The sequence below is a fragment of the Ahaetulla prasina genome, chromosome 6 (genome assembly GCF_028640845.1).
Source record: "Ahaetulla prasina isolate Xishuangbanna chromosome 6, ASM2864084v1, whole genome shotgun sequence".
Lineage (NCBI taxonomy): Eukaryota > Metazoa > Chordata > Lepidosauria > Squamata > Colubridae > Ahaetulla > Ahaetulla prasina.
This window is the reverse complement of record NC_080544.1, coordinates 106,613,808-106,626,262: the sequence shown is the minus strand read 5'-3', so window position 1 is coordinate 106,626,262 and position 12,455 is coordinate 106,613,808. Positions and strand designations below refer to the sequence as shown.

The window sequence follows — 12,455 nt, the reverse complement described above, 5'->3', positions numbered from 1 at the left end:
CAGAGACTGACAGTAGTGAGGCAGAGGAACAGGAGGAGCCTGTTCCTAATGCACACATGAGAAGAGCTGCCAGAAGGCAAGAGCAGCTCAAGCAAAGAGGACGACTCGGGAGTAAGGCCAAGAGATGATTGGCCTCTCCCGTAAGGCTTAAAAGACCAGCAATGGCGTTTGGGCTCTTTGTCGGAAAACAACATTGATAGCCTTGCTCCTTGTTGCATTTATTTCTTGGCGACGTCTTCTGCTTTTGAACTTTTTTGAACTTTTGCCAAGAAAAGCCTTTGGCAGTTTGCCTAATTAAGACCAAGGTTGGTGATAAGACTGAAGAATTGTGTTCTGAAGAATTTGCTTTGATTTAGTTTGGACGACGCTGAGAATGAGTTTAATACTCAGGTGTTCTAATAAAGTCTGTCTGTTTTTGAACTGATTGCGTTTACTACTACCTACTTTGGCCTGGATCACAACACCCATTTGCATTATTCAGGTGACCCTGAGGACACAGATAAACCTCCAAGCGGCCTCAAGGACCCTCTAAAAAGATGCAAATGACCAGCTGTCTGCAAGGAGTACAAATCCTTCCATTCCCCATCATCCGGGTCGGAGCTGAAGAAGCTTCTTGGATGAGAAGCGAAACGTCTTCAAAGAAAAAAAACCGAGGAAGTCCAGTGGCCTCTTGAAAAAAGCACTTTTGGGACAACCGTGACCTGGATGACTGAGACTCTCCATTAACATTGGGATGAATTTATTTATTTTAGAAAAGTTTATGGTGGCTCGAAGGAGCCTATTCATGGTCCCACAAACTGAATGGAGCCACCGCTTAAGGCCCTGCTGGCTTGAAGTGAGCTTGGCCACCCCCTTCATTGTTCCCTCCCAGCATTTGGAGGGTGTAGCAGGGTGTGTGCCTTTTATCGATACAAAACCCTCAAGAAGTCAGGTGGCACGGGAGAACGTGCCTGGATCAGCACGAGAAGAAAAAATGTGCGAGATTCTGGAAGAAGGTGGAGGTGGATCCCTCCAGGCGTATGCACCACCCTGGATCTGTCTCGCCTGCCAAGACAGACTTCAGAGGATAATTAGAACTGCAGAAGAAACAATGGCTACCAACTTGCCTTCCATTGAGAACCTGTATACTGCACGAGTCAAAAAGAGGGCTGGGAAAATATCTACAGACCCCTCACATCCTGGACATAAACTGTTTCAACTCCTACCCTCAAAACAATGCTATAGAGCACTGCACATCAGAACAAGTAAACACAAGAACAGTTTTTCCCCCGAACGCCATCACTCTGCTAAACAAATAATTCCCTCAACACTGTCAAACTATTGACTAAATCTGCACTACTATTAATCTTCTCATCGTTCCCATCACCCATCTCCTCCCACTTATGACTATATGACTGTAACCTTGTTGCTTGTATCCTTACGATTTATATTGATATTAATTGTTTCCTGACTGCTTATTTGTACCCTATGACTATCATTAAGTGTTGTACTTTATGATTCTTGACGAACGTATCTTTTCTTTTATGTACACTGGGAGCATATGCACCAAAGACAAATTCCTTGTGTGTCCCATCACACTTGGCCAATAAAAAATTCTATTCTATTCTATTGCTAAGGCGATCCAGAAACCCTTGAGATCGATCAAAGGCGGTATCCTCCTAGCTGGGACTTGCAACTTTGGGCATTCTCTGCAACTGCAAAAGACCAATCTCAGCCCGAGCGATGACTTAATTAGCCGGCAACTATCAGCTCTGGCAGCAAACTAGCGATCATCTGCCAAGTGTCTCTGTTATCTCTCTTGATGCTGAAGAGTCAACCAGGAACAAACAGTACTTCAGCTCTAGTTAAGCAGTTGATTTGCTTGTCACGAAGAGGTATAGCAGCCCTTGTTGCTTTTATATCCTGTGGGGTGTGGCTCCATGACTCAGCACTTCCTAGGCCTGCCCCACCCTTGCTTCTGTTGTTCCCACCTCTCCTACCTACGAAACCTAGGGTCCAGCCAGGCCTGATTGCCATCAGCTGGGTCTGGAGGCGTGGCCTGTGGGGGGAGAAGAATCAGGGGATAGAGGCCTCGTTATCTCCTCCACCTGGCCTGCCTCTGGCTCCTGGAGCTGAGCCAGGGAAGCTGGTGCTCCAGAGGTAAGTCCTGATGGGCCTTCCCCCTCACTTTCCGAGTCACTTTCTGGCAGGGGGCCCAGCTCGGGGGGCGCAGACACAACAGGTTTGGCAGCTCTCCAGTCAATGCCAGTCAACTCAGGGTTGAGTTAGGGAGAGGCTGCTTCTGAACGCAGGCAGGGTGCCCTTTCCTCCGTAGCACCTCTAGTCGGATCCTGGGAATCTAGGCGTAAGCCAGAAAAGAGGATTTGGGAAATTTACATCCACGTATTTGCGTCCTAAAAGACGAGCGGAATCATGGGCCCTTGGAGAGCTAAAAATATGGTTTCCCTCATTAGGATGGGCTGAGAACGTTGATTATGAATACGATTCCCACCAAATTACAGAATTATAAAACTTGGCAACTTTAAGGCTTGTGGACTTCAACTCCCACAATTCCTCAGGACGGCTGGTTGAAGAATTCTGGGAATTGGAGTGCACAAGTCTTAAAAGTTGCCACGTTGGGAGATACCTGGCTTAGTGTGTTGTGCAGATTCAGCCAGCTTTGGCTTATGTAACAGACTACAGTCCCAACTAATCCTGGTTTTGTACAAGCACAATCAAAACGAGAGGGACTGGCACACTATTATCCTACAATTTGGAGCGAGGGAAGATTTGAGTCTGGGAGTCCCTACTTCTAATCCAACACCATAATCATTACTTGGCATGGATTCTTAACCTCATAATCTGCTTTTAAGCAATTCAAGCTAAGAAACGTTCAGCAATTAACTTAAACAGCCCCAGAAAACTAGTCAAGGGAGAATGGGAACCAACCAGAAAACCAGAACCCAGAACCCTACACCACCAGACTTGAAATCCTGGGATTAGAAAACTTAGAACTTCACCGACTCCGACAAGACCTCTGTTTAACACACAAAATCATCTATTGCAATGTCCTTCCTGTTAAAGACTACTTCAGCTTCAATCGCAATAATACAAGAGCAAACAATAGATTTAAACTTAATGTCAACCGCTTCAATCTTGATTGCAGAAAATACGACTTTTGTAACAGAGTTGTTAACGCTTGGAACACACTGCCTGACTCTGTGGTCTCTTCCCAAACTCCCAAAAGCTTTAACCAAAAACTATCTACCATTGATCTCACCCCATTCCTAAGAGGACTATAAGGGGCGTGCATAAGAGCACAAAAGTGCCTCCTGTCCTAATTTTTCCTTTCATTATATCAAATTAATACAATTATTACATACTTTTGCTCACATATATGCTTATATGATATTTTGCTGAGAACAACTAGACACAAGAACAGTTTTTTCCCGAAGGCCATCACTCTGCTAAACAAATAATTCCCTCAACACTGTCAAACTATTTACTAAATCTGCACTACTATTAATCTTCTCATCGTTCCCATCACCCATCTCTTTCCACTTATGACTGTATGACTGTAACTTTGTTGCTGGCAATCCTTATGATTTATATTGATATACTGACCATCAATTGTGTTGTAAATGTTGTACCTTGATGAAGGTATCTTTTCTTTTATGTACACTGAGAGCATATGCACCAAGACCAATTCCTTGTGTGTCCAATCACACTTGGCCAATAAAATTCTATTCTATTCTATTCTATTCTATTCTATTCTATTCTATTCTATTCTTTTTTTATTATTATTTATTTACATTTATATCCCGCCCTTCTCCGAAGACTCAGGGCGGCTTACAGTGTATAAGGCAATAGTCTCATTCTATTTGTATATTACAAAGTCAACTTATTGCCCCCCCCAACAATCTGGGTCCTCATTTTACCTACCTTATAAAGGATGGAAGGCTGAGTCAACCTTGGGCCTGGTGGGACTAGAACCTGCAATAATTGCAGGCAGCTGTGTTCTAATAACAGGCTTCTTACAGCCTGAGCTATCACGGCCCCTATTCTATTCTATTCTATTCTATTCTATTCTGTATACTGTTGTGACAAAATAAAATAATAATAAAAAAGAAGTAAGAGCTTCTAAGGCAGAAATTCTCAACTTCAGCAATTTTAAGATAGGTGGACTTCAACTCCCAGAATTCCCATGGAATGGCTAGGAAACTTTGGGCCAATCACAAGAAGGCTATGAGTTCTAGTCCCGCCTTAGGCACGAAAGACGGCTGTGTGACTTTTGGCCAATCACCAGGAGGCTGAGAACTCAGAGTTTCAGATGTTGTGGGTGCTCCAACACTAGAAGTCTTTAAGAAGAGATTGAAAGGTATAGGTAGCCCTCGACTTATAACAGTTTATTTAGTGACCATTCACAGATACAACGGCACTGAAAAATGTGACTTATGACCATTTGTCACAGCTACGATCAAAATTCAGATGCTTGGCAACTGGTTCTTCTTTATGACGGTTTTCATGATCCAAGGTCATGTGATCGCAAAGTCAACGGGGAAGCCAGATTCACTTAGCAACCGGGTGGCTCACTTGCCCGCTGCAGCGATTCACTTAGCAACTGTGACAATAAACTTTGTAAAATGGGGCAAAACCCACTTAACAAATGTCTCACTTAACAACAGAAGTGGGGGGGGTCAATTTTGGCCCTAAGCCGAGGACTACCGGTAGAGGTTCTCCTGCTCGAGCAGGGGGGTTGGACTAGAAGACCTCCAAGGTCCCTTCCAACTCCGATATTCTATGTTGTATGGTTGACAGCGGCTCAACTTTCTACCGGTTTCTTAACCCATTTGGAGAAAGCTCCAGAATTCCCTATCCATGCGGCAAATTCATAAAGACAGACCACGAAGGAAAGGAGAGCTTTTTGGGCAGAGACAAGGACGAGCCACATGGTGTTGTGTCTCGCCCGCCCCCCTCTCCGCAGCCGGGCCCCTCTCATCTCCTGTTACCTCAGCCAGAGACTGATAATGAAGACGAAGGGCCTGGCATGCCTCCAGCCCCCAGTCCTGGCACCATGCCCGGACAGACCGAGCAAGACGAATGGCCTGGCATGCCTCCGGCCCACAGTCATGGCACCATGCCCAGACAAACCGAGCAAATAAACCCCTCCCCCACAGCATGTGAACATGAGGAACCTGAAGCCAGTCATGAGCTGGAATTGCCAGGAGCTGGAGGGTGGACGGATCCACGCTTCCGGAGAATGGAGAGGCGACGTCAGCAAAAGGAAGGGAGGGGCAGGCCTGGATAAGTGCTGAGTCATGGAGCCACACCCCATGGCCTATATAAAGGATCTGCTTTCTGGCATTCTTTGAGTCAGGCAAAGTCTAATTTGGATTGCTGAAGTCACATCCTGGTCTCCTGCCTGCCTTGAGAACTCTGACAGAACTTTGGCAAAGCTGCAGAGGCTCTGTGGCCACGCTTGATACAGACTTCCCTGACCCGGCCGTCAGAGGAGGAGTGGGACACGACACATGGAAAGTTCTGGAAGGAAGTCTTACCGCCAATGGGAGCAGCGAAGCAGCACCCAACGCCCACCGCACAAGCCGCCGCCAACATCTCAATATTACGGGATTCATTCTGCAAGAGAGAGAGAAAAAGAGGAGGAATGGCAGTTGGAAGGAATGTCCATGGAGATTTTCAGTCATCCAGGTCATGGTTGTCCCCAAGGTGCTTTCTTCAAGAGGCAGCTGGACTTCCTTGTTTTTTCTTTGAAGACGTTTCGCTTCTCATCCAAGAAGCTTCTTCAGCTCTGCCTAAAGATGGCGTTACGTCCTCACCATCCAGCAGAGCTGAAGAAGCTTCTTGGCTGAGAAGCGAAACGTCTTCAAAGAAAAAACAAGAAAATCCAGCTGCCTCTTGAAAAAAAAATATCTTAAGACTTAAAAATAACTTTATTGTCATTTTGAATGTATACTCATCCGCATGCATTAAAATGAAATTTCCTGGTCTTATATACCACCTCCTCAGCAAAGAGGGCTCCAGTGTGAACTTTGTTTTCCTTCTAAAACATGCAAATAAAAGTTTAACTTTGGAGAAAAGTTGGTGATGTGTATCTTTGGAGAAGGAGGTGAAGGAAAAGAATGGGTAGAATCTTTAGAAGTTGGAAATTATGGAGACCTTGTACATACAATAGGCCTGTTTCATATAGTGGTGCAGGCTAGAAACTAGGAGAACGATGACTTGTAGTTCCGCCTTAAGTATGAAAGTCAGCTGGGTGACTTTGAACCAATCACCAGGAGACCATGAATTCTAGTCCCGCCCTAGGCATGAAAGCCCGCTGGGTAACTGGGCCAATCACCAGGAGACGGAGAATTCTAGTCCCGCCCTAGGCATGAAAACAGCCGGGTGACTTTTGGACAATGGCCAGGAGACTGAGAGTTCTAGTAGCATCCTAGATATGAAAGACAAGAGCGACTGTCTATTATTTTATGTTTTTAATGGTTTAATGACCCAGATTAGACTGATTGGATTAACATAAAAATAATGTGCTGGTTTAGCGCTAGGCTAGAAACCAGGGGCGTGTGAGTTCTAGTCCCGCCTTAGGTACGAAAGCTGGTTATATGATTGTGGACCAGTCACTCTCGCTCTCTCTGAGCCCAACTCACCTCATAGGGTTGTTGTTGTGGAGAAAAACAGAAGGCAGAAGGAGTTTTAGATAGGTTCAGCACTTTCAATTATTTATAAAAACGATAGGGCCACTATAAATACATAAAATAAATGAGTAACAGGGGAGGATTGGACCAAGAGAAACAATCAGCTAGCAACAGGAATAGCATTTACACCAGGGGTAGTCAACCTTTTTATACCTACTGCCCACATTTGTATCTCTGTTAGTAGTAAAATTTTCTAACCGCAAACTGGTTCCACAGAACTGCGCCGTGTATTGTCGTCTGCGCATGCCTCTTGCGCATTGTGGGTTGGGTTTGGTGGGGGGGGCGCCGGCTACCAGCTCTGCTTGTCTGTTAGAGCTGAATGGTGTGGGGGGAGATGCGCGAGCTATTCTGGGACGAGGCTCTTTTGTTTGCGGTCGCACTATAGCGCCATTTAGTTTCACTTCCATAATGTGAACTAAACTTATGTGCGGGCGATACAAATAGTATATTTTCAGAAATCTAAATTGTCACGGGGAATTTTATGAAAACCTAATGAAAATGTCTTTAAATAATGCTATGAATTTTTTTGAAAAAGTCAATTAAATTAAAAAAAAAGGAAAGGGCTTCATTATTAGACAAAACCCCTACTGCCCACCATGAAAGCTGGAACGTCCACTAGTGGGCGGTAGGGACCAGGTTGACTACCACTGACTTAGACGAAGGCCGATTCAACCTTCAGCCGGTCAGGATCGAACTCCAAAATGTGGGCAGAGTTAACCTGCAATACTGCATTCTAACCGCTGCGCCACCAAGACTCTGTTAAGCTTAATGCACAATTCAACCGACGGATGCTAATCCTGACCCAGTCCCCATTCTGTTCTCCAAAGGCTTAGCAAGCCATTTTGCTGGAGACCCTCATGTGCCAAGAGAATTTTTATTTTATTTATTTTATTTTTTTATTTACATTTATATCCCACCCTTCTCCGAAGACTCAGGGCGGCTTACAGTGTATAAGGCAATAGTCTCATTCTATTTGTATATTTTACAAAGTCAACTTATTGCCCCCCCCAACAATCTGGGTCCTCATTTTACCTACCTTATAAAGGATGGAAGGCTGAGTCAACCTCGGGCCGGGCTTGAACCTGCAGTAATTGCAGGCTGCTGTGTTCTAATAACAGGCTTCTAACAGCCTGAGCTATTAGGGCCCTGAATATCAATCGAATACGGCCCTGAATATCAATCGAAAAGGATCGATTGATATTTAAACCATAAAGATAATCGCAGTGAAAGAGAAAAAATCTGTAAGGGAAGTGGGCAGTTTTTAATTTTGATAAGTAAACTAATAAATACAATAACTTGCTTTCCCTTTTCTCTCTCATTTCCTTCTTTTCTTAGGTAGGTGACCTGACTAGAAGTTAGGTAGGATAGAGAGAAAACCGTCTTTTAATGTATCTAGATTGAACAGCTAAGAAGTAGATGCAGACAGATAAAGATTCAAGAGCGGGATATGGCAGGCATAGCAATTAAAGCATTGAAGCGGGCAAGAGATGATGGATAGACAATATCTCTTTTGTCGTTGTTCTGGTTTGCTTTTCTTTCTCTCTCGCTTTCTTTCCTTTTACTAGGTGGGTGACAGGACTAGACGTTAGGTAGGATAGAAAGAAAATGTTTTTTAGTATAAGGGTGACATGATCAAAAGGTAGAATAAGAGAGAGAAATAAGAGAAGGGGGAATATTAGTGTACCCACTTTTATATGATAAAATAAAAGCAATAACAAGAGAAAACATGGAATAATTGGATAATGATAGACTGCAACTTAATATAAACGTGTATTATTAATAGAAATATATACCGGTAAGTTGACTGAATGTAATGACAATGATTAACTTTACTAGTTTTATTTGTATTAGAATGTATGACAGTTAGGTTCCACATCGTTCATGCATCGATATGTTTGTAAAAAAATAAAAATAAAAATATTTTAAAAAGTAAAATGCCACAGAAATACTGTTTTTTCATGGCGCTCCCCTCTTCCGCTAATGTCACGGAGGGAATACGCGGAGCACAAATAAACCGTTAGGAATCCTTCTTCAGCTTAACTCTCAGCTCGGTTGGCCTTTCTCAGCTTTCAACATATATTTTTATCCCTAGCTTCGGAAGACAGGCCTTCTAAATAGCTTGGACTACAATCCCCATTGTTCTCAGACAGCCTGGCTTTGGAGCACGATGTAATGCTAGCTGGCAGGCAAGAGAGTTCGAGAATGAAGTCACGAATCTAATCATAATATGGTAACAGGAATAAGGGAACAAGTCCACAACAGCACTTTTCCTAAGAGTTCAAGAGTGCCTGTAGGTGGGTTTTTTTGGCAATGACCATAAAGCAGGCCTGAATTTCGTTTGATTTCTACAATTTGGGGATAATGATGATGACTTACTTTATTCATTAAATATGAAACTCAGTCAATTGAACATTCAAAAAGGCATCACAAATACCATTGACTGGCGGTGATGGTTGATACGGGTTGCTGCCAGCATCCTAGGTTATCAACCAAGTACCTTCTTAAGATGTACGATGTTCCGAGTAGTGCAGTTTTTTGCAATTCCGCTGGTGTTATTGCAGGAAGCTGTAATTTCTTGATGTGTTTTGTAAAATTCTTGGACATGGTGCCAAGTGCCCCAATGACAATGGGTATCACCGTTACATGTTTCATCTATAGCTTCTTCTTCTTCTTCTTCTTCTTCTTCTTTCTTCTTCTTCTTCTTCTTCTTCTTCTTCTTCTTCTTCTTCTTCTTCTTCTTCTTCTTCTTCTTCTTCCTCTTCCTCTTCCTCTTCCTCTTCCTCTTCCTCTTCCTCTTCCTCTTCCTCTTCTTCTTCTTCTCCTTCTCCTTCTCCTTCTCCTTCTCCTTCTCCTTCTTCTTGTTATCATCCCCAAATTATAAATCTTAGGACTGAGGCTAGGGGAACACAACTCAGAACTGGTCTCCTGCCTGTTGTGACTTAATCTACAAATTGCAACTATATCGCAAAAAAAGGCTTTAAGAGTTGTAAACTTAATCTTCTCCAGAAACACTACACTACTAACCAGAGCTTATAAAACATTTGCTAGACCAATTCTTGAATACAGCTCGCCTGTCTGGAACCCTTACCTCATTTCAGACATCAATACAATTGAGCATGTCCAGAAATATTTTACAAGAAGAGTTCTCCATTCCTCTGATTACAACAAAATACCTTATGCAACCAGACTTGAAATCTTGGGTTTAGAAAATTTAGAACTACGCTGCCTTCGACATGACCTGAGTTTAACTCATAGAATTATCTATTACAATGTCCTTCCTGTTGAAGACTACTTCAGCTTCAATTGCAACAATACACGAGCACACAATAGATTTAAGCTTAATGTGAACCGCTCCAATCCTGATTGCAGAAAATATGACTTCAGTAACAGAGTTGTTAATGCCTGGAATGCACTACCTGACTCTGTAGTCTCTTCCCAAATTCCCAAAGCTTTAACCAAAGACTATCTACTATTGACCTCACCCCATTCCTAAAAGGTCTGTAAGGGGCATGCATAAGAGCACCAACGTGCCTACCATTCCTGTCCTAATGTTCCCTTTGATTGTATCCAATTTCATATAGTTATTACATATTTATGATTATATTTATGCTTATATATCATATAGTTATGTCATGCTTATGCTTATATATACTGTTGTGACAAATAAATAAATAAAATAAAAATAATAATAATCAAAAATAAAGGAGAATGTGGACTTGTTTTTCTCTGAAGGCGTTTCGCTTCTCATCCAGGAAGCTTCTTCAGTTCTGACTGTCGGAATTGAAGAAGCTTCTTGGATGAGAAGCGAAACATCTTCAAGGAAAGTCCAGTTGTCCAGTTTGAAAAAAAAAAAGGCACTTTTGGGACAACCATGACCTGGATGACTGAGAATCTCCATAGACAATAAAGGAGAATATTTGTAGCTCAGGGCTGAAATGAGGGGTGCTCTCTGGTTGTTTTCTTTCAGACTTTTCACTACCCAAATTAGGCAACTTCATCAGTGTACTGATGAGGTTCCCTAGTTTGGTAATGAGACGTCTGCAAGGAAACCACCAAACTGAGAGAGCACCAAGGTCCTCCTGATTAACCAACAATCTGGTATTTCACAGCCATCTTGTTCTTCCATTCTCAGAGCCCAAATTCTACGTCGCTTCCTCAGAGTTAGATACTCACCTCATAAATGCCTCCAAAGACCGAAAGAAACTTGCTGAGGAGGGCCGCACACATGCTGGCTATGTGGACAAAGGGTCCCTGAACACAGGAAAGGGAGGAAGGAGAAATTAGCAAGGTTGGCAGAATGCTGCTAGGGCCCAAACACTCTCAAAAGTTTTCATTTTTATTTATTTATCTATTCAGTTTCTACAGCCGCCCATCTCAATCGATGATTCCATGTGCAGTGCGTCCATTTATGGGAGCTGATAAGGCAGCTGGATTAACCAGCCTTGGAAAGAAGATTCACAAGATCATAGAGTTGGAAGGTGTTGTGGTCTGCCAGTGGCCTGCGGAGCTGGCAGCAGAGTCGGACAGTGAGAAGGCTGGGGAGGGACATGGGCCAGCCTTGGAGTCTGGGGAAGGCTCGGACGAGGGCTCTGCGTCAGAGGCAGAGATGGGGCCATCTGGGAGTTATGTGCAGACTCCGGAGCCTCCAGGGTCGGACATCAGCGAGGCAGAGAAACAGGGGGAGCCTGTACCCAGTGTGTGCATGCGCAGCTAAAACAAAAGGGTCGACTCAGGAGTAAGGCTTGGAGATGATTGGTCCCTACCATAAGACATAGAGGAGCAAAGGCTTGTGGGCCTTTGCAGGAAGCAACTGTTGTTCGTGCTGGCCAGTTTCAAGACTGCAGCTCCGTGTTGACTCTGTGCTCCGTGTGGCCTTGCAAAGTTAATTGCCAATTAGGTCTTTGGCAGCATGTGAAGGGAGATAAAGGCTCACCTCTTTCCCCAAAGGCATCCCACTGCCTAATGCACAGGTCAGTCCAATGACTTTGGCCACAAAGGTCTTGAGGGTAAGGTATTCCTTCAGCACCACTCCACGCAGGATAGTTTTCATTTCTGGGATACCAGAGCCTGTAGAGGAAGGAAGGAAAGAAGGAAGGAAGGCAGTGGGGACGGGGAGAGAGGGAAGGAAAAAAGAAAGAAAGAAAGAAAGAAAGAAAGAAAGAAAGAAAGAAAGAAAGAAAGAAAGAAAGAAAGAAAGAAAGAAAGAAGAAAGAAAGAAAGAAAGAAAGAAGGCAGGGGAGAGGGAAGGAAGGAAGGAAGAGAGAGGAAGGTGGGGGAGAGGAAGAGAGGGAAGAAAGAAAGAAAGAAAGAAAAAAGAAAGAAGAAGGAAGGAAGGCAGGGGAGAGGGAAGGAGAGAAAGAAGGAAGGAAGAGAGAGGTCGGACACAGGGAGGAGGGAGGAAAGAAGAAAGAAAGAAAGAAGAAGGAAGAAAGAAGAAGGAAGGAAGGAAGGCAGGGAGAGGGAAGGAGGAAGGAAGAGAGGGAGGTCGAATACAGGAGGAGGAAGGAAGGAAGGAAGGAAGGAAGGAAGGAAGGAAGGAAGGAAGGAAGGAAGGAAGAAAGAAAGAAGGAAGGAAAGAAGAAAGAAAGAAAGAAAGAAAGGAAGGAAGGAAAGAAAGAAAGAAAGAAGGCAGGGAGGGAGGGAGGGAGGGAAGGAAGGAAGGAAGGAAGGAAGGAAGGAAGAGAAAGAAAGAAAGAAAGAAAGAAAGAAAGAAAGAAAGAAAGAAAGAAAGAAAGAAGGCAGAGGAGAGGGAAGGAAGGAAGG

General features: G+C 43.7%; 1 protein-coding gene across 2 annotated transcripts in view; it reads right to left on the bottom strand.

Moving 5' to 3' along the window:
- Positions 1-12,455, bottom strand: part of CLCN2 (chloride voltage-gated channel 2) — a 171,996-nt gene that overhangs the window by 88,335 nt on the left and 71,206 nt on the right. For both annotated transcript variants that reach the window (XM_058188482.1, XM_058188483.1), the window contains exons 5-7: positions 11,626-11,759; positions 10,866-10,943; positions 5,538-5,616 (exon numbers count right to left, since the gene is read on the bottom strand). In XM_058188482.1, coding sequence (XP_058044465.1) covers positions 5,538-5,616; positions 10,866-10,943; positions 11,626-11,759 — 291 coding nt within the window. The remainder of the gene's footprint in view (positions 1-5,537; positions 5,617-10,865; positions 10,944-11,625; positions 11,760-12,455) is intronic.